The 22,413-nt window shown below is 38.5% G+C and overlaps 2 protein-coding genes across 4 annotated transcripts; both read right to left on the bottom strand.

The window, feature by feature from the left end:
• Positions 1–723: 723 nt before the first annotated feature.
• On the bottom strand, positions 724–11,003 carry LOC128622534 (SWI/SNF-related matrix-associated actin-dependent regulator of chromatin subfamily B member 1-A). Of its 3 annotated transcripts, none has more exons than XM_053649124.1 (9): positions 10,901–11,003; positions 9,789–9,900; positions 9,302–9,431; positions 9,056–9,193; positions 6,430–6,557; positions 6,135–6,301; positions 5,843–6,033; positions 1,133–1,264; positions 724–908 (listed from the first exon to the last, which is right to left on the bottom strand). In XM_053649124.1, exons 1-9 carry the CDS (start codon positions 10,982–10,984, stop codon positions 869–871), a joined length of 1,122 nt encoding a protein of 373 aa, XP_053505099.1. In that variant the 5' UTR covers positions 10,985–11,003; the 3' UTR covers positions 724–868. The 3 variants fall into 3 exon arrangements, 2 of the variants coding, with proteins under 2 accessions (XP_053505099.1, XP_053505100.1); XM_053649125.1 differs by having other exon boundaries at positions 9,302–9,410; XR_008388419.1 differs by having other exon boundaries at positions 892–908; positions 1,133–1,859.
• Positions 11,004–12,835: 1,832 nt separating this feature from the next.
• entpd2b (ectonucleoside triphosphate diphosphohydrolase 2b) lies at positions 12,836–20,417 on the bottom strand. Its single transcript, XM_053649363.1, has 9 exons — positions 18,752–20,417; positions 17,706–17,823; positions 16,476–16,626; positions 16,237–16,396; positions 15,877–16,104; positions 15,275–15,544; positions 14,998–15,117; positions 13,511–13,645; positions 12,836–13,248 (listed from the first exon to the last, which is right to left on the bottom strand). Exons 1-9 carry the CDS (start codon positions 18,866–18,868, stop codon positions 13,048–13,050), a joined length of 1,500 nt encoding a protein of 499 aa, XP_053505338.1. The 5' UTR covers positions 18,869–20,417; the 3' UTR covers positions 12,836–13,047.
• Between the last annotated feature and the right edge of the window lie 1,996 nt (positions 20,418–22,413).

Raw genomic sequence — 22,413 nt, 5'->3', positions numbered from 1 at the left:
TTGTTTTTGTTATTTAATTAAGATATTACCTTGATGTCCTACAGTAAAACTGGAAGTCATTGATGACCGTTGTTAAACGGTCAGGTGAATTTAATAAAAGTGTACACATGGTACATTTTACCCATTTACGGTTACATTTAATGTTGTAGAACATCTGCGAAACAAGTCAGTTCCTGTCATCACTTACGTTATAACGGCTGTAAACAGTCGCTCCCTCACCAGCTGCTTATTTTTCTTTCACTTGACGTTAGAAAAGTCCGGAAGACTTTCCTTGTCAGAAATATAAATATAGAGTTACAGCTTTACCCCTGAGAAATGTGAGTGTCCATCCAACAAGATCCTGTAGACTTTTAGTTGGGTGTTCGTTGGGTGTTCGATGGCTGCCCCCCCCCCAAAGTAAAAACTATCAGCTGAAACTTTACAAGAACATAATACAATAAGTGTATGAATATAAACCTGTGATTTGTCTTGCAGAATTTCAGAGAAAATCAATCAATCAGTCAATCAATCAATCAAACTCATAAATCCAAAGCACAATATTCCACATGCACATTATTGTTTGTAATCTACACGTCAAAATACGAGTTCAGGAAGAACTGGCCAAGAATAGTCTGAAAATCATATAGGATATCTGCATGTGTAATTATTAAATTTTTTATAAGTGATAATACGTGACAAGAATTCCAGTATAAATGAACATACAAAAAAAAGGTAGAACCAGCATATTAGTAATAGTTTATTTATATAAAAAAAAAGCAAGTCAAATACACAGTACGCCTTAACACAAAGTCAGAAATGTCCCAGTGATGATCCAGTGGCTCTGATGCCGTAAAGCTTATCGAGTGGTGGATCGAAACGTTTCTCCACTCTACCAGGCGGGGGCGGTGTTGGCAAGTCGCCGCATGCGCCTGGGAACACGACAAAAACAAAACTGTTCGGTGAGGCTTCGAGGAAAACTGGAAGTCTAAAACAGCACCCCAGTGAATATATAATAAATATTAGCGGCGTATATAGCCAAAGATTGTAAATTGCACAATAAACAATTTTTCATGAATAATTAGAGATGATGTTATGAGATGATAAACGAAGCTATTTCCAAACACACAATCCATTTCCTCTCTCTGTATCGCACCTTGTGTTTCTGTCCTGATCTCTGATCTTCTTTTCCATCTCTGCATCTGTCAGCGTTTCCAGCAGGGGGCACCACTGATCGGCATCGCCCGTGTTCCGAATGGCAATCTCTACCGTCGGCAAGGGGTTCTCACTACGGAAAAGAACATCGCGGTCACAGGAAGTCAGTACGGACGTGCTTGATCATGACTGCATGTTGGAGGAAATGATATTTCCACTGGTCACCCTTAAGGCATAGTAGTGATGAAGATCTGCAGAAATGCCTTTAAATTATTATTATTATTATCATTATTATTATTATTATTCAATGTCTACTTGGTATGTACATTAAATAATCTGATGCATCATGCACAAAAATACAGATAAACTAAAAGATTGAATTAATTATATATATCACTTCAGCACATGCAGCAGACATGACAATGAATCACTCAAGCAAACCTTGGTGTTACTCTTAAATAATGTCATTGTAAACATATATATATATATCTCTCTTATAATTAGCTTTACAAAAAGATCCACCATTTTGCACTGGTGTCCTGTTAAAAAGCAATTTTATTGTAGAAACCTTTAGGAACGAGCCCTGCAAAAGCTCAAGATCAAAATAAAGAAGAGATGAGGGTACTCAGCTTCCCAGGGCATGAAGGTGGAAGTGGGGGTAAACGTAGTGGGGGTAAGGAGGGAGAGAAGGTCAAGAAATTTTGAAGTATATTGACCTGAAATCAGACCTATTGGAACAGACAGTGGGAGAAGCAAACAATTAGAAGATTATAGCAAAGCAAAAAAGCAATGATGATGTTAAAATAGATGTTAAAGATGCATCCACTTGAGAACCTATTCATCACATAGTCTAAAATTTACCCCAAAAAACAACCCAACAATAACACGGTGCATCACTAATGCGCCGGCTCTCAACTGGATACACCCTACAGACTTTTTACATGAAGTTAACATACATGAAAATAACCCAAAGCTACTACACTAAATCGTCCCATCACACTTTCCTGGGCTTTTCTCTCTGGCCACTGATCTAAAGATACTAAAATCATACAGCATACAAAAAACAACAACAACAAAAACAACACAAAACAAAACAATTCAAGGCACTCGGTGTGAACACCTCATAAAAGCAAAAGCAACATGATGGTACATGCAGAATGTTACCATACTAATAGCACACTTAAAATAAAATCAGCTGTGAAGGGAAAGAAAAAAAAATGCAAATTTGTAAATAGTAAATCTGTTAGTGACTCAGCTGTAGTGTTCACACTGTACATAATGGAAAGAATGAACTGTTGTGTAGTATGGCTGCAACGATTAGCCAACACAATCGAGTAAGTCGATTAGGAAAATTCATTAGCATGCATCGTTTAAAATGAATAATAATAATGTAAGGAGTATGTGCATACTGAATTTGCCTAATCTGCGATTTCGTACCCTTTTCAAAATGGAGTTGTGAAAAAGAACGTGAAGGGATTGCTGAACACTGAGCATCAAGAACCTAACTTGTGACATGGCAAGAAACTGTTTCAACCTTATTGTGTAAGTTAGAGGCAACAGATAGCTTAATAACCTTATTAACCTCTTTTTCCTCGTTAAGATTATTGGTAAGGTCCACGACCATGTGTCAGTTTAATACAACATCAATAAAGGGATACATTTACGTTTAAAGTTGACGTTATTTCTTTTTGTCCAATTCTTTTTTGTGATTTAAATGACAAAAATTAAGTTAACTGTTAAGATTAGTCAGTTATTTGAAACAATACCGTGCTTGTAAATATCGCTCCGATACCAACGCGTACCGCAACGTAACGTAAGCCTAGCGTACGATTCCACGCAAAAGAACAGACGACACGAAATGACAGCGATGTAGACGTATTCCACGATTAATGACGAAAATCAAAGCAAAGCTGACTGCAAGGCAAACCGTGCTCTGCGCAAATACCAAGAGGGGGAACTACGGCATAAAAATAATCGTTTGTTGCAGCCATAATGTGTAGTAACACAAAGGAAGACTGTCCTGTTTACTATTCGCTGTAAACAGGACGCGCGCATGTGTATTTGTGTGCACAAATGTGCGGTTTGTGGCATTAATAAACAATTCAGGACACTAACAAACAAGGGGATAACAAATGAATTGGTTCTTAAATAAATTACAGTTCTCTGGTTCTATGTTGTGATGCACAAAATGGAATGAGCAGTGAATATACAGTATTAAGCCTAGTTGTTTTTGTTGGAGACCAAAATTACATGCAAATATGACGGAACAAAACCTCTAAATGCTCCTATTTTAAACGTCATGCATCCGCTACGTTATGCTCAAATGTTTCCCGTATAGAAATAAATAAATAAATAAATAAATAAATAAATAAATAAAACAAACACGTTTAACACATCTATGGAATCAATTATGCAGTGCTGCCTTGGCAAAGCCTGATCCATATTAAATCATAACGCAGGAAGTATATTATATATTATATATATATATATAAATAAAAACTAAAAAAAAAAACTTTCTGCTCACAATGACACAATGAGGTTTCATCTATAGGCTGGGGGGAAAAAAAACGAGCTGTTTCCACAGAATAACTGGAAAAGAGAAAAACCACAGACATGAAAGATCTTCTTTTTCTTTCTACATCTGTGTATCCGAGGCTTAAAGAGGACACATCAGTATAATTTACATGGAAATAAATACACATTTATTTTGCCTTCTAAAATTTCTGCGAGAAGGTCATTCTGGTGAGGCCTGGGCATCATTAGCAGCTTGCCTATGATCTGAGCCATTAAAAAAGCATTAGTGTTTAACTAGTGACTGAAAGAATGATGAGTGGAAGCAGCTAGATCTTAAACCCTTCCTGTTCTAAATCACTGAATGTCTCATGGTGCTTGGAGGGTCATTCCTTATTCGCTCTTTCAAACCTTCTGCTTATAATAGTGTAGTCCTGCTGTACGTTTTCGATAAAGTATTTTCAAAAATCACTTGTATAAGTTAGAAACAGGAGTGAACGTGTATCTATATATATATATATACAGGAATCAATTGTACGTGGTTTTAAAGCGCAGCTATTATGGTTTTTAAAAGTGTCTAATTTTGTTTTAAAGCTCTCATACAATAGATTTACACGCATCTGAGGTCTAAACACCTTAACATGCTCACAATTTAAACTGCAGCATTACCCTTGTCACAAACGACTCGCTCAATGATTCGTTCTAAACTCCTCCTTTCAGAGAGCATACTCTGCTCTGATTGGTCAGACGTCCCAGTCTGCTGTGATTGATCTAAGGTTGTCAGTGTGTGTCGAAAAGGAAATGCCCGCTACCGTAACGAGTTTCAGCTCTGTCTGTCAGCGAGCAGCCAATGAAGACCAGAGGTGGGTTTTTAGTTATAAACCTACATAGGTTAGTACAGGAAGTAAAGTCTGGAATCACTAACGACTCGGTTCAGCTGTTCAGAATCGATTCTTTCTTTTGGGCATCAATAACTCCATTTGTTGTGCGCTTTGATTTTTGAAACATTGCAAACCTTTTTTTACATTCACAAACAGCTCTATAACACACTATATGAAAGGTAATATTCGAAAAAACATAATAGGTGCACTTTAACCACGCGTATGCAAAATGGCTGCCTGCGGTCATTTGGAGCAGCACCCGTGCGTGTCCTCAGAAATGAAAGAGATACGTATGTGTAACGTAATACACAACAAAATTAAATATCAGGGTCAGTATAGCACAGATCGACACTGTGTCCGTAACTAACGTTGTGCATCATCATGTTATGTACTGTTCTATACTAGTACTACTAAAACGTTTTCCTGTTACAGTTAGTATTCGTATTAAAAACCTCTCATGTAGCCTTTAAACCTACCGACGTACCATTCTTCTGGATTAGTAAATATCTCTGAATGTGGAGAATTTTCTATTTGAGACCCCCCAAACCCCTAAAGTGCCTGGTGGTTACTGTAAATCCCTGTATATACGCATACACTCCAGTTTCTACCACGACGGGCTGTTTGAATCTGTCTGAGTTCATTTTTTTTTAATCACTTTCGAAATATCATTACAATTATTTGTAAACTGTTACATTTGACACATCACTATAAAAAAAAAGAAGTAAATTTTCAGTTGATTTTCAGCTTCTCTCTCTTTTGGCAGGAAAAGTGGTGTTTTTGACCATTTTCACAGGCAACCCTAATAAATATAGTGGGGGTAAGGAGGGATGTTAACTATATACACTTGTCTAATGTTAGCTAACTGCTAACGAACTTTAAATATTCTGCATTTACCTTAACAGAAAGTGAGGGCCACGTCAGCACATCTTTTAAGTTGAAAAGTCATAAAAATCAGGGGGGAAAGTGGGCGGGGCTTCCGGGGTTGTGAGGCAGTATTGGCAAGCTTTGGGTGAGAACTCGTAGTTGTGTACTCCAACGTTAAAATGTGTAAACGCTGGTTAGGTCCGAATTTACTAACCAATTATTGACCAGTCAAATCTGAGTGTCAGGTGACGGTCCTCTGTATGATCGAAAACATTAAACAGAGCTAATAAAACTTGCCCTACAGCCAATTTTAACAAGCATTTATAATGTTTAAGAAAACTTGATAAATGTTGAGCTTGCTTTATGGTATAGCCCTCAGTGACATGTCTCATTGTGGCTTTTTTCTTTTTTGCATTAGAAATAGGTGAAGTGTACATGAACGGCGTGCGTCTCACCTGAAGGCGTACGTCCTCTGATGCCAGCTGAGCTGGCCGCGGATGCTGTAGGCGATGGTGGTGACGAACTCTCCTCCGAGACCGAGCTCAGAGCACAGCTTCAGCGCAAACGTTTCTGGAGAGTTCTCCTTCTCGGACATGTCCCACTCAAACTGGTCCACCAGGGAAATGTTTCCCACGTGTATGTTCAGCTAGCGATGCAAACGTGTGCAGCATGTGACATTCTATATTATACAATTTCTCCAGTTTTTTACTTAATAACTTGCACATAGGGAAACGGATCGAGTCCTACCTTGATGATGACTCTCTGATCGGTCTGTTCGTCTAGGATGCTGTCAGTAGGGTAGGACTCTATCTGCTGCCGGATGGCGGAGGCGATGGCTGGGACGAACGTCAGTGGGTTCAGGTCCAAATCGTCACACAATATCTCTGCAAACATCTCTGGCGTCATCAGCTTCTCTGGAACCGAGAGGATTGAGAGGAATTGATATTGAGTGCTTTACGAGTGTAAAAAATCAGCCATTTGCTACATCATACTTATTATTTTCCTTTAACAGAATGCGCTTGGAAATGTTCTGCAGAGCTACCGTTCATATTCCAGGTGAAGGCGTCTCGGAGCTTCTGGCCGTCTATCTCCATGTCCAATCGGATGGGAACCAGAACCTCTGTCTGTGAGGCGTTTTCATGGATCACCGCTGGGTCGTGGTCATCGAAACTGCAAAGGATAAGAGGAGAGGAGCCCTTCAACACCTACACACACCACATGTGAATTACATTGTTTATATTCAAAAGCTTTAAATCAGAGTTTTGGATCTCAACAGGCAGTCATAAGACCTTCTGCATCGTCACTACATGGCCATGCGGGCTCTGTATGAAGAGAACAGCAGAGGAGAAGACATCATCAAATAACTTCTGATAGTGTATACTTTCAAGTCCAGGAAGAACTAGAGAGCCTTTTGGTTCATTAGCAGTGACAGTACATGAAAGTAAACACCATGTGTGGCTCAAGGCCAAAGCAAAGTCTACAGAATAACTTTGTAGGGAGAGTTCATTTACAAAATTCATTTGGGGGGGGGTGGTCCAAAACTGAGCAAGTACAAGTGAACATTAAGATCTTAGGAATCTACTTTTTTTTTTTTTTTTTTTTTTAAACACATGAGGATAAAAATAGCTGTCTGGCCAAGTAAAATGAGTAAAAATTGGGAGTAGAGGAGAATGCTGGGTCACACTTTTATAACAGAAACAGTTTTGTCTAGAATAGGGCACTATTTTTTTTAAGCATCAGCAGAAAATGAGCTAGCCGCTGATAAACAACGTGACCTGAGTAGATCTAGGCGCACAAACACGTCCAATCCAAGCTATTAATCTGTCCGCCTAATACAACTCACCAAGAGGAGGAAGGGTGCACACTGGGACCAGGTCAATGACTTGGTTCCCATAAAGGAGCCTAGGATTTCGTGATTGCAGAAATGAATGCAAAATCTAATCAAGCAAACGCCGCAATATACGGAGGAGCTTGCAATGTGCTCAAAATTACCGCAGATTTTCCGCAGGTCAGGGCTGAGACGAGTCACGTGATGTCATCACGACGCGCGTTCAGACAAAGCCCGCTTCACGTGCGTCGAACACGAGTACAGCTAAACGGTCACGTTTACCAACAAAGATCACTGCGAAAAATTATTTCATACGATTGCGATGTCGCCAATTCAAGTAGTTTCCGCAAAAAAAAAAAAAAAGTACGAAATTTCTTTTTTTCTTCCTTCAAAATAGCAGCAGCAAAATCGAGCGTTTTTGGCCACAACAATCACAAAAACAAACAAACAAAATAATAAATCCTAGACGGACTGATAATATACCATGCTAATAAAGAAATGCTACCCAGACGATATAAAAATGAATAATCGTTGATTGGTGATGTTTTCTATAAGGACATGTTTACTTAGCATTTACGGAAGGAGTCCCCAGTGACAGAACTCTTGTAAGAATCCCTAAGTTTTTCAGCACCACTATTTATATATTTTTTTGTCTTTAACTTCAGGACAGAGGCTGATGAAGGAACGACTTTATACGTTTATAGCTATTATGATGTTCCACGACATTTAACGTAACTATAAATGGATAAAAAGTACGTGTCGTTCTTTCATAATTTACAATTACAAAATAATGGTGGCTAATTGCTGTGGTATAAGTGAAATAAAACAACAGGGTGTACTGTTTTATGAAAATAATTCACGATAATCAGCACATCCCAAAGTGTTTTATTCCTTACGTAAAAAAAAAAAATCATTTGTATAGCTAAAAAGCTATAGAATGGTATAGGCTTGGTCTTAAAGACACACCCACCTGCTGGCGATGCCATTCAGATGATGTAGACACCACCCATGTTTTTTGGGGGTGTCGTAAGATCCAAGAATTTTGGTTGAAGGTGCAGAGCTTTGTATGTGAGGTGTTGAACACTCAGATCTTGTTCTGCCCTAGACTCTGTATTTTGGGAGATGGGGAGGTCACAAAATTGGAGGATAGGTACAAAAAAGATTGGGTTTTGACCAGTGTGATGATTGGTAGGCAGGTTATTTTAGGGGGATGGAAATCAGATGGAGCGCCCTCGTTTCCAGAGTGGTGTGTGGAGATGGGGAGGGTGGCTGCCTTTGAGGAGGGGTCGAACAGAAGGATGGGAGTTGGGAATTCCTTCAGGAAGAAATGGAGCAGTTATTTGGCGTTTTTGGGGGACTCTCGAGGAGGGGCGGTGGAGAGTACAATTTAGAGTTTAGTCTATGATTATACTTGATTATTGTATTTTCCTTTCTTTTTTTTTTAAATTGTGTGTATTTTTATTATTTTTATTTTATTATTATCTTTCTTTTTATTATTTTATTTTATTTTTTTGGATATGTGAGTTTATATTCTATTGACCACGGGGGTGTTCGTGGGGGGACCAGGGTGGGGTGGGAGGTTGGCAGGGGGAGGGGTTATAGTGGGGATTTATGTTAAAATAGTTTGATTCATTATATATATTGTTTGTCTCTTTGTGTTAACTTGTGAATCAATAAAAGTGTTAATTACAAAAAAACTAACAAACCTATACGGACTTGGGAAAAGAAGAGATGATGTAATGTTAATAAAGATGTTTAGAGTGAACGACCAAAAAAAAAAAAAAAAGCTATAGAATAACTCTAGAACCGTAATTTTGTCGTAATGAGGGACGCATCTCACCACAGGGGGAAGGTCCTTTTCTTGTCGCGTCCCATGCGGTTTCGGTTGATGGTGGTGGAACAAGGCACAGCGTCCAGGTGGTGGGAACTGTTGGGGAGCGTGGGGACCCACTGACTGTTCCTCTTGGCCTTCTGTTCCCTGGTAAGATGATCAAGAACTCATTTATTATGACAAGTGATATTGAGTTAAATTTTTTTTTAAATAAACACCGTACAATGTGCATAATATTTTCTGCTGGCTCTTTACCTGAGGTAGGCTGGAGGTTCTGTGCTGATGGACACTGCCTTGTACTTCTCATCATTGCCCTCGAAGATCTCTTCACACTCAGACGCCTTCAGCAGAGTCACACTGGTGGCTAAAGTTGTGTAACCATGATCTAACACAAAATAAAACACTGCACAAACTGCTGTCCAGAAGCAGGACTAAACGCCTTTCCTGGACATTGAGCGTGCGTTCGTGAGACTGCTAGATTACTAGTAGGTTTGCGATCCGTGTATCCTCCGTTCGACGTGCGTCGGATTTAAAACAAAAACACGGTTCGGCTCATGTTTATCTCATGATCGCTAAACTGCAGGTTAAAAATGCACGCACATTCTGCGTAACACGATCTTCGACGTCAAGAATTACTCAGTTGAACGGAAGGTAGACGGATTGTTCACAACTGCTTTCTGGACTATAAGCAAAACTTTTTAAATGGTGTACTTTCAAACATAAAGGCCTGCGAATCACTTACCGTGTGACGACGCGGCGATCTTTTTCCTCTCCTCTACTGAAGCGAGTCTGCGCCACAACGATGGGTACCTTTTGTACAGCGAACCTCTGAACATACGCAAATAATTTCCAACCTGGAGAAAGCATGCCAAGCAAGATGAAACGGTTATGTCCTTTTATTGCCATGTACAGTCATGATACACTAAATCCTGCAGGCATAACAAGCTAGAGACAGTAGAATAGAACGAGTGGAAATCAGAACAAGACGATGTAAACGGTTGCTTTATCTCTACGTAAAGAGAACGATGCGGTGGCGCTTTAGTCCTATAGTGTGTCCGGTTCTCTCACCTCCTAATTTGTAAACTCTCATTTGCTTTAACTGATCGACTTCATTCCTCATCTCCTCGAAGACTGCTGTCTAGCCAAGCCGAGTCTATGTGTCTGTACTCTGCCGCAGTGCATTCTGGGACACCGGCATGTCCACTATTTCTTACTTGGGGTTCTCTTTATTAAGTCAGAGAACATTTCTGAACAATAATGAGTGAGAAAAGCAGTCTGAGCAAACAAAACCTGTACAATGGCATCCTGTTAAATGCCACTGTAACAGCTCTCGCAATGTCCCCCGTGTGACGTCACCGCGGGACACAACCGCTAACTTCTCACATATACAACAATAATACATCACCAACCTATGAATTATCACCAGAATAGCTCGATAGATGAGAAATATCTCAATATATACATATTTAATGTGTCTCAGAGGAGTTTTTCTTTAAATTCAGGGCCTTGTACAGACAAGGATACTTCTCGTTTGTAGCCACTTCGTGCTAAAAAGCACAAGGATTAATTACAACACGCACAATATAACAAAAGGGTTTGGTCGAGGTTATGACAATAAATATAACATAATAACGCCTAACTGCGTAATTGTTTAAATAAATTCACTGTTTCGCATCCATTCATTCATTCATTGTGGACGCGTCAGATGCTACATCCTAACTAGCATGCTAGCTAGCATGCTAAGCATCAACACACTCACAATAACGAGATGTTCTCCGTCTAAACTGATAACTACAACAATATTTACTTCACACGCGTGTATTAGGGAATTTCATTTACAAACTAAACGCGTACCTCAGAGCCTATCATGTAAAAATCGCCATCTTCTTCGAGTTGAAATTTTATTGGCTTTTGACCGAATGTTTTACTCAACGCCATCTTTAGAAGACAGACACAATACAGCCCACTGCGCATGCGCTTTACAAAGGCACGTAAACACTAGGAACAACGGGTACTATGGACAGTCTCGATCATTTCTTAAAGGCTTAACGATAACGATACAATTCAATGTTTGTTTTAAATGTTTTGTAACACTGGAACTTCACAAAAACATACTTCTAAATGTTATTTGGTCTTTCAAACGGGTTAATAACTTTACCTAAATCCTCATTGTTATGAGGTATGCTTTGCGAAGTTTTACGGGTCCTGTTTGTGCCCCACTGATCTATCTACAAATATGAGTGTAAAAGAAAGGTCAAATACTTTTAATCACATGTGCATGTTTTAGATAAATAATTTAAGGCATTAATAAAAAACCTACACATTCTACAGCACCTGCCCCCACCCACTTTAACTACACTTTACCTTAAAATGTCTAACAGTCGTTAAAATATTTCAATACTTTTTTATTATTTTTTGCGTTCCTTTTTTAATCCAGTTAACATCTCATGTTGGAAACATCCCTTTCCAAGAGTCATCCATGTAAGTTGTGCATAATGTACTACTTGAACACATGAAATCCACAGCAGGGAGTTGCATCATCTGAATTTCCTGATGATCTTTAGAAGAAGAAATACTGCGTTTTTGTTTGTTTGTTTGTTTGTTTCAGTGATACTGTGATGCTGACTTACAAGAGCACCTAGAAAGTACACCCCAAAATATTCATTATTAATTAAAATTGTGTTTACACATTATTAGAATGTAGTTAACCTCCTCATACCGTTAGCATGTGCTTTTTTTTGTTTACATTTTTTAATTCTATGTATTATCTCATTCGATACCCTGTTATTCATTAAGTGCACCAACTGTCAGCAAACGAACTTTGTGAGAGAGAGAGAGAGAGAGAGAGAGAGAGAGAGAGAGAGAGAGATTGTTGCTTGAGAAGGGTTAACACATTTTTTAAACAGTTAAACGTACAAGACCATTATTATATCCTACTGCGATACGTTTCTTATCCAATAAAGTTGGAACGTTGAACTTTTTGCATTATCTCTTTACGAAATCTTTACATTTTCATAGCCGTGATGCGAATTCCTTCATGCCGTTGCCTCAAAAGTACTTAACATGTAGCAAATCAACTGGAATAAGCATGAGTGTAAAGTTGGCATGGTTATTTTCCATGATAAGTCTTACATATTAATAACAAATAAGTGATCATGCAGTAAAAATAAAATAAAATAAAATAAAAATCTAATGTTTAATTACTCATACTTTTATAGGACTAATATTAGTGTTGATTTAAAGTGAACACATTTTGTGTGAAAATTAGCAGCAACAACAACAACAAAATAATAATTCCTTTGAGGAACAGCAGTCCATCTTGGATATACTACCATTTCACCAATTTCAACCTCCTCAGCTGCAATTCCTACTTTAAAATATAAATCTGGGCAGGATTAACGATGTCTTCAACAAAGATTAAGTTGTGTGTTAAATGCAAAATTGTTTTAAACATAGTTTAAAGTTTGGTGCAATTGGATAAATAAATGAACTTTGATTTAATCCAGGTTAAATCTTTTTCTTAAAACCCCAAACTATATATATATATATATATAAAAAACCAACAACAAAAAAAACCCACTACAGTTGTGTTAATCAAATCACATGTAAATGATGTAGATTTTATTTTTGCACTTACAAATGTCATGAATGATAATAGATAAGATAATAGTTAAATAGTTAAACAGTTAATAATAGTTAATATATATGTGTGTGTATATATATATATATATATATATATATATATATATATATATATATATATATATATGTACAGTGTATAACAAGTTTTAGTGTTTGTAATCTAACTTTACGTTCTTTAATTCAGTCACACAAATCCAAGAGACCAAAACAAATGCCTCATGTGGTTAAAAATGACTAGTTACTTTTAGTTGTTTTGCTTTTACTATGAGGTTAGAAAGGCTTATTTAATTATTTCTAATTATCTCCAATTTCTAAATGGGGAGCAGTCGCAATCCTTATACGCCCCCCATTGGTCATGGTCAGACATTACTCCTCGTCTTATGGCAGACTTGGAGAACAATGAAGATGAGCATGGTGCTGTTGAGGAGTGCTAGGAGAAGCAGGAGGGAGATCCAGGCTCCAGGATGCAGGGCTCTTCTCGAATTTACACTCTCCTCGGGTAACATACTGCTCATGCTTAGCATGTAACCCAACGACCAGCCCAGAGAGGAGTCCCCGGCCTGACATACACACACACACACACACACACACACACACACACACACACACACACACACACAAAGCTTATTATTCAGGTATTCATCATAAACACATTATTCAACAACTACTATTAATGAATCAGTAATTGAGGAAGGAATGAGGAATATAAATCTAAAACCACTCACATATCCTGAGAGATTAAATGGTTAAACTTGATTTAGTTATTTATTAAGATGAGAGTTACATTTCGAAAGCTCCTGTGAACTGTAACGGTGAGCTCACCTTTTTCTGAAAGGAAACTCTGGGGAAGGAGTGATCGTCGAAGTTGTAGCCCCTCAGCATAAGAACCTGGATGTACACAGCAAGTGCACAGTAGTCCCTCAGGTATGACTTCTGTTCTGGAAAATCCTTAGACATCTAATGTGAAGAAAACATGTATTAATGTGTGCAGGATTAAAAGAATTCATTAAACAGTTCCTTTAGCCGGCTTAGTTCTGTTTAGATAGAAATGTCTTTCCCCAAGAGAGACATGAAACACTTTTTCACTGGAGTGTGCAGTACAGAAACATTTATATGATATGAAATAAAAAGACAGGTCTTATTTCATGTTTAATAAAAAGTGTGACTACAAAGGCACTATGTTATACCCTAGGTAGTGAGCAATCAAAGTGAATAATAGATGGATTCAGACTAATTTCACAGGTAATAAACGTAAAATCAAGGTACAGTAAATATCAGCAAGACCTCTTATACCACAGTGCTGTTACAGTAAATACTCAATTCTGATTGGTCAGTTTAATTTTGTATAACAGTAGCTCTGACAGGTTTACATCAACGTACTCATTCTAATAAGTCATGGTAACTCATTCACAGGGGCTTGTATGATGTACACTCTACATAAAGAGATTAAAAAACATGTGTAATCATTGATTACAGTTTTGATACGTTTTCTCTGCGAAAACTAGCATTTATGGCAGGAGTCTCCACTGCAAAGCTATGAAAAACTATAAATGTTCCAGCAAGGGAAAGTCTTTAGGACGAGGGACTTTGATGCTTTCCGGTTTCTTGGTAACATGACAAGTTGTGTCCAGGACATTCCACAACATTAAATGTAACTGTAAACGGATTTAAAAAATGGCATTGTTCTTTAATGAATAAAAAATGGTAAGTGATGGTAAATTGCTTTGGTATAATGGAAAAAAAATCACTCCAGGATGTGCTGCTGTAGGAAAATAATGAACTTTGGTGTAGTAACAGTAATTCAGTTTTGTCTCAAGCCACAGTGTACCACCCCATCATTGATCCATCCATCTTCTATACCGCTTATCCTTTTCAGGGTCACAGGGAACCTGGAGCCTATCCCAGGGAGCATCGGGCACAAGGCGGGGTACACCCTGGACAGGGTGCCAATCCATCACAAGGCACTCACATACACACTCACACACCCATTCATACACTACAGACACTTTGGACATGCCAATCAACCTACCATGCATGTCTTTGGACCAAGGGAGGAAACCGGAGTACCCGGAGGAAACCCCCGCAGCACAGGGAGAACATGCAAACTCCGCACACACAGGGCCATGGTGGGAATCAAACCCCCAACCCTAGAGGTGTGAGGCGAACATGCTAACCACTAAGCCACCGTGTACCCCTCCATCATTGATTATTTTCCTAAAACAGCATGTCCCGTTGTGTTTTATTCTCCTAACTTAAATGTCAGCGACAATAACTTGACAATGTACTCTGACACACTCACTCACTGGTACCTTCACGAGGGTCATATTACACACAGTCTGAGCGGCCTGTTGGAGCTGAACCGGGGTGCTGATGTAGATGCCGGTGCTCTTCTTCAGAAAGCTGTGAGTGAAGAAGAAGGCTGAAAAAGCCTAAAAGAGAAAAGCATAAAATATCACACACACACAAATAAAATGTATCATGCACAAAAATGACTTTCTACACATAAAACAAGTGTTTAAAATATATATATATTGAAAAAAATGCTAAATTTACTGTAATTTCAAGTGAAACCATCACATACTGTACCATGAAGCTTCCACTGGTGTTGGGCTGGAAGACACCATCAAAGGAGCACTGGGAGAACAGACAGTTCTGGAAGGAGAACATCTCAGATATGTTCCTCAGACAGTGCTGATAGTTGCCTGTGCCTTGAACGATCACTAACATCTCAGGGTTATATAACGCAGGACGCTGTGATTTAGTGCATGGAGATTCAAACACTTGTTGCAGGTACAGGTCCTCTCTGTGGTCTGATGGGTAGCACGGATGGTGCACGGTGTCGCTGCTGTCCTGGGTCTTGAAAAAACACGAACGCAAAGCAGACCAAATCAATGACAAAAGCATCCTTGACTGTTTAAGCTGCAGTGTGTAAAGAGTTTTTATACACCTATAAGGATGACTTTCAGTATACAGGTGTAGAAGAGTAAAGACAAACAGTACTAAGTGTGTTGAATTGTTCGGTATGAGCAGGTTGTGACTCATGGGATGATTACAGGACAGTCTTTACGATTACAGCAGTAGTTCAGGGTGAGATTATCAACTGATAATACAGAACAGACATTTAGAGGTCTAAAACAGTGTACTATATAATGAAAGAGAATTTAAATGGTCTTCAAGCTAGCTTGTACCGTAATGAGGTGGGCCAGGAGCCGGCGCAGAACCTCAATTGCTCCATAGCACAGGTAGCTGTGTGTGTACAGAGAATAGTCCTGGCCGTAGAGACGCAAAGTCATGCTGTTCTCTGGATCCTCCACTTCATCCTGGTTGACGAACGTGATCTGAGTGGACGCTCCTCCTAAGTCCAGCGCACCAACCGTCTGTCTGCCTGGGTTTAACCACCGGCCTACAAAGCCATACTGATTGGAGAAACAAAATGAAAAATCTTCCTAGACCACTAGAGGGCACTGGTTGCACATGTGAGAGCAATTAGAAACAAAACATAATGATGCACAGTAACCATGGATGGAATTTCTAACAATCAGATGAACCTTGATGAAGTTTTCTAGCAGATAGTTGACGGTGACCCATCCGTAAGCTCCCTCCTCCTTCCCACTCAAGATTTTCGCTCCTTGAAATTTGAAAGGAAAGGATTTGATTGTTTGTCCCACTTCCTGAAGAACCTGCTTTGATTTCTCAGGGCTGGAGATGCTGAAAGAAAAAAAAATAATAACAAGAAACTCTAATATCCTTTTCGACAGAGAACAATACGGTTGTCGCTCATACACACTTCAGAAGCCTCATGCCTGCCGTAGCTCCCAGGTACACAGGTGTGAGGTGATGCCGTGCTTGGGGAATGTCCACCATGGCTTGTTTGAGACACGCTAACAGACTGCGGCCTGCAGCCCCCTGCTGACCTGCATAGCTAGAAATCCCTCCTCCTGTAGCCAAAAACAGTGCCAAATAATAGATCATTTCTATAGTAATTGAAGAGTAATTGAAAGGCAGCAGACTCCCTACATAATCGTATGCTAATTATAAACGGATTAAAAATGTGTTGTTATTTAACCCTTTCTTACAGTACACTGTTCCATTCCGGCATGGGAATGGAAATTGACTTATCGGACATTTTCAATCAGTAGAAACAAATTAATTCTTTTATCAATGCAAGGCTGTTATAAGATTAGTCACTGTTGGGTTTCTGTGTGTAGAGTATCATGACTCTGTGTTTAGCTGCTTGGGAACAGGGCGATTGGAAATGGGAGGGGTGTGAGCCAATTGCTGGGCAAACAATTCACCCCTCTTCAAACCTAGTAGGCTAGGTAAAAATAGAAATACTTACGAGAAACTACAAGTTTTTAAAGCCCCGAGTGTCTCTTTTCATATGAGCCATTAACCACTACTGTGGACTGTGACATCACAAATCAATACAATGCCGAACATGGGCACCCCCAAAACAGGCAGAAACACCTTTTTTTTGGCCTCTGGTAAAAAAGAGCTAATAAAGAAAAAGTGTCCTACTTGATACGGTGAAGCTTTCTGGAAGGAGACGTTTATTTACACATTTATGGAAGGAGTCTCCATTGTCAGTGCTTTGTAACAGTCAGTAATTTTCCTCTTCACACTTTCTGGTTTCTCTTTATCATGACAGGATGCGCTTTTTTGTCTTATTAACTTCAATTAAGAGGAAAAAAAATGAGAGGCTGGTGAGAGTTAGACTGTTTATACAGTAGCTGATAACTTGTTTCAACAACATTAAACATATAAAACTATAATTAGATGTTTTTTTAAGTCTGACACGTTCATTTGACATATAAATTTAAACTTGTAATCATTGGCAAATTACTGTAGTAACAGATGAATAAAACACTTCAGGATGTGCTGTTATTAGAAAATAATTAGCTCCAGGGTGGTCATATCATATCACACCAAGCCACCGTGGATTATTTGCCTACAAACTGCATTCCCCTTAAGTACTCATGTCCTTCGCCCAATGAGAAAATATGGTGCATTTGCTGACCTTTCACCTTGCATTCGCTGTGCTGGGTTACCACGCCCGTGCCGTTCTGTTTGTCCGCCGGCCATCTGTACACGTATATGGACGTGTGAGAGGAACCAGCATCCAGCACAATCCCATACTGTCACAAGGCAAAGAGGGAGAGCATGTTAATAATCAGTTATGAGCTACAATTCTGCTTATAAGTCACATATTATTCTTTCTTTCTATTCTATCATTATGCATCATTCCTTCAGTTCTGGCACGTGAGTCCGAATCTCATCCCAAAAGACTGGCCATTCTAAGAAATATAGGATAAAGGGACATGCAAGACAGATGTAATGTAACAGATGTATTTACAGCCTAATATGAGTATGTAGGCCAAACAGCTGTACTCCTCTGGGAGGTTTCCATCGGAAATACAAGTATCCTCAACTGTTTTCTCACCACTGTATAAAAGAATTTTGATTTTGTTTGATTCCCAGATCCATAGCAGTACCATATCTACATGTTTTCTTTTCTTCTATCAAACTAATTTGAATATTTTTCCATCACTGAATGATGTTTAAGTAAAAAAAAAGATGTTCTGTCATCTTTGGGGTTTTTTTTATTTTGTTCTGCATGTGTTTAAATGTGAGTCAATGGAACTCTAAAAAGAATTTAACAATAAAAGCTCACTGAATCGTTAAAAAAGAAAAATATGTAGAGAAGAGAAGCTAAAGTAGGACAATAGGCCGCTCAATAAAGGGTCAAGTGATGGACCAGAGACATAAATAAGCATATTTATTCTTTCTCACATTTACAAAGATGCACTACATACATTATCAGCCATACCAAATGCTAAAAGTTGTTTTTTAAGTCTTCTCAAATTGCACTGACAAAATTGATGCTTTTTTTTGGTAGTTGCATTAAATAAAAATAATCAGCAAGTCACTAATCAGCAAACTGAAGCTGACATAAGTGATTACCAGTGAGAAAGTTATTGAAAAGTCACTCTACTGAAAAAGAAATGCATCAAGGGCAGGAGAAGAGATATAAAGTGTTAGTTTATGATTTAAGTAAGATATTACCATATATTGTGGAGGTTCCTGGATCTCCTCCACATGCACAGTGAGCAGGAGCAGAGCCACAGCAGTGAAGAGCAGAAGCACAGCCGAGGCAACAATCCAACTGCGCTGTTTGTCCATTTTCTCTCCAAAGCTTACAGTCTAATGGGGATCTGGGCTGATCTTAATGCTGCACCATGCACTACCTTCCTATTCAGCGCGAGACTGTTACATTAGACAAGCTGAACCGAGATTCCCAACAGCATTGCAGCACAAAGATCACTGTGAAATGGTAGAGCAAGCATCACACTGAACACTCTCTCTCTCTCTCTCTCTCTCTCCCAGTTAAGATGAACTGAACTTTGCGATGCTTTTGGGAAACTCAGCCCTGAACAATACATTTTAAAAAAAAAAAAAAACGATTTCAAGTCTGAGTGAATCGGATTGGATTAGATTGCTAGATAATAAGCACAAAAAAGTAATAAACTAAAGCGAGTATAATTACAATTCTTGTGCAATGTCATTTTGAACCATTTATTGAATCTAATTAATTTCATTTTATATAGGCTGTTTATGCTGCAGTTAATAGGTAGTCTTTATTTGGTTCTTTTTATGCATGCATGATGTCCAGATATACATTTTAGATTATGTGAAAGTCTAAATTTAGCTATAGATATAGCTCTAGGGTATATATATCCTGGATGGAACACAAGTTAATCACAGAGCACCATGCACACACATTCACACCTAGCAGTGATTTAGTGTAACCAGTCCACCTACAACCATGAGGTGTTATTTTTCTGGGAGGTAGAAGGAAACCAGAGAACCCAGATAAAACCTACTCAAACAAAATGAAAGCAACTCATGCAGAAAAACTTTGAATCGAATCAGGAACCCTGGAGCTGTGAGACGGCAACGCTAGCCGCTGAACCTAGTCATTATTTTTTGTGATTAAATCCTCATAGGGCAAACGGTAGAAGCTACAATGGATATAATAAAAAGTCTACACACCCCTGTTAAAGCGGTAGGTTTTTGTGATGCAAAAAATGAAACCATGATAAATCATGTCAGAACTTTTTCCACCCACAGTGTGAAATTACAATGTATAGAAATGAAGTGAAAAACAATCAGAAAGATTTTAGAAAAGAAAAAACATGCAACAACCTGCTTGCATAAGTATGCACACCCCCCTAAACTAATACTTTGCTGAAGCAGGTTTAGATTTTATTACACCACTCAAGTCTTTTTGGTTAAGAGTCTATCAGTGTCGCACAGCTTGACTTGGCAATATTTTCCCACTCTTTCTTGCAAAAACATTCGAGATCCATCAAATTGTGAGGGCATCTTCCTGTGCACAGCCTGCTTCAGGTCACCCCACAGACTTTTAGATGGATTCAGGTCTGGCCTCTGGATAAGTTATTCAAAAACATTGATCTTTTGGTTAAACCATTCCTTTGTTGATTTAGATGTATGCTTTGGGTCATTGTCATGCTGAAAAGTGAGATTCCTTTTCATCGTCAGCTTACTAGCAGACACCTGAAGGTTTTACACTAAAATCGACTGGTATTTGTAGCTATTCATGATTCCCTCCATGTTGATAGACGCCCCAGTTCTGGTTGAATAAAAGCAGCCCTAAAGAATGACGCTTCCACCACCATGCTGCACTGGATGGATGGTGTTCTTTTGGTGATGTGCTTTTTTGCGGGTGGAAAAAGTTCGAACCTGATGTATCTTAGTTTATTTATTAAATTTTTTTTTTAACAATCACAAAAACCTGCCATTTTAACAGGCGTGTGTAGACTTTTTATATCCATTGTATATATAGGTGTCTATACCTGTTTTGTTCGTTCCTGTTCTATAACACAGGTAAGTGTTGTTCTGTCATCTTTGTTTTTTTGTTTTTTGCTCTGCATGTCTTCAACTGTCAGGCAATGGAGCTCTGAAAAGAATTTAACAATGAAAGTGTTTTTTCACACACTAAGATCACAGTGATGCAGTGGTAGTAATTACATGTAAAACGAATCCTGTCTGAATAAGGCTATAATGCTGAAGCATACTTCTGTATTTAGCGTGTTGCATTCAGGGAAACAAAATAAATCTTTAGAAAATTATTAAAGTGAATTGAATAAAAAACAGCCTAAAGGAGTTTGGAAATGTGCAGCAGTTTGCAAGAGGTTTCATTAAGTTATGTAATATGGTGCTCTGGTTTCTTTATAGGCTACCACAAAACCTCAAAAATGAGGTTTTTGTGGTTTTTCAGTAGCCTATAAAAGAAACCGACAGCATGGGAACTAACGATAAGTGTGGCACTCCCATTTAACACATCCTCTAACTTTTTTTCTTTCTTTCTTTCTATTATTATCTTGTTACAAATGATCAACAGAAGTTAAATTTTGTTACTTAAATTAGCTAGAATTTGAAATGTCAGAATCTGATCAGATACTGTTTGATAATCTTGCAGAGTCATGGAGCAGGCTGTAAAAAAAAGCCCCTGGATTAGTCATCCATTGAAATACCTCCGCTGTTTTAAAGAGTGAATTGATGTGGTTGGGTTGAATCCAAAGTCTAAGCTGTTCTTGTTTGGCACAGTGTGTGCTGGTGTGTGGGAGCCAATCTCCCCTGCTCAGTGTATTCAGGCGTCTTGATTTCCACTCCTTCTGCTCCAAAGCAAAACTGACAAAGACAGATTCCCTTGAATAGTGCAGTTTCCATTCAAAGCTTGAGCCATTTTACCTCCACTGGTCCATTTAACTGTGTACTGACCTCAAGCAAGACTTCCCAAAGACTGCAACACGGGCCGAATAAGACCGAATAGATCTTCTTTTCTAGTTTTTACTATCGTCACCTGGGGAGGTCTCTTCTGCACTTTTTGTTTTGTGATTTCCTGTTTTCATGGCTGTCCGTATCCTGTCTTTACCTCTAAACAGCCTGGGAAAGACAAAACTGACAAATTCGTGATTTTGATTCGGCTATTTCAAATATTATATTTATTCACGTATTATTTAACAAGATCACATTTTATGGACATCCAGAAATACAGATGATTCCAGAGAATTCACATGCTTTTATTTTGGTCATCACCTCCCTCTTGTGGTGCACAGAAGTTTCTATTAGGCAGACGTTCAATCCAAAATCATTAACTTTTTTTTTTTTTTTTTTTTTTTTAATCAAAGCTTTATATACAACTTCATAGAGCTTTAAGTAAACACAGGTGAACCTATAATGAAATATTTCTATCCTGATGGGTGTGGTCTTTTAAAGGATGACTCCACCCCATCCAAACTACAGGGCACAAGGGTCCACTGAATGGTTTGATAAGGATGAAAATGATGAAAATCACATGCTATGGCCTTCACAGTCACCAGATCAATTCAAATCAATAGACAGCACTCTCCAGCACCTTTTAAAATCTTTTGGAAGAACAGTGTTCATTGTTCCAGTACAGTTCCAGAGACTTGTAGAATCAATGTAAGGCACACCCTGAATCTGTTCTGGTAGCTTGTGGTTGCTCAACAGCCTTAGAATGAAAATTTTATTTTGGTTATAGCTTTAACTTATCTGTATCTCACAAACTTTAATACAAGGCACACAATGCAGGCAAGCCTGAAAGATTACAATAAATGCAAGTCTAAACTGTGACCACAGTAACTACACTTAGTGAATTATTGTCATTACAAACAGACAGA

This window comes from Ictalurus furcatus, chromosome 18 (genome assembly GCF_023375685.1).
Source record: "Ictalurus furcatus strain D&B chromosome 18, Billie_1.0, whole genome shotgun sequence".
NCBI lineage: Eukaryota > Metazoa > Chordata > Actinopteri > Siluriformes > Ictaluridae > Ictalurus > Ictalurus furcatus.
The sequence above is the reverse complement of the archived record's forward strand: the minus strand, read 5'-3'. Positions and strand labels throughout refer to the sequence as shown.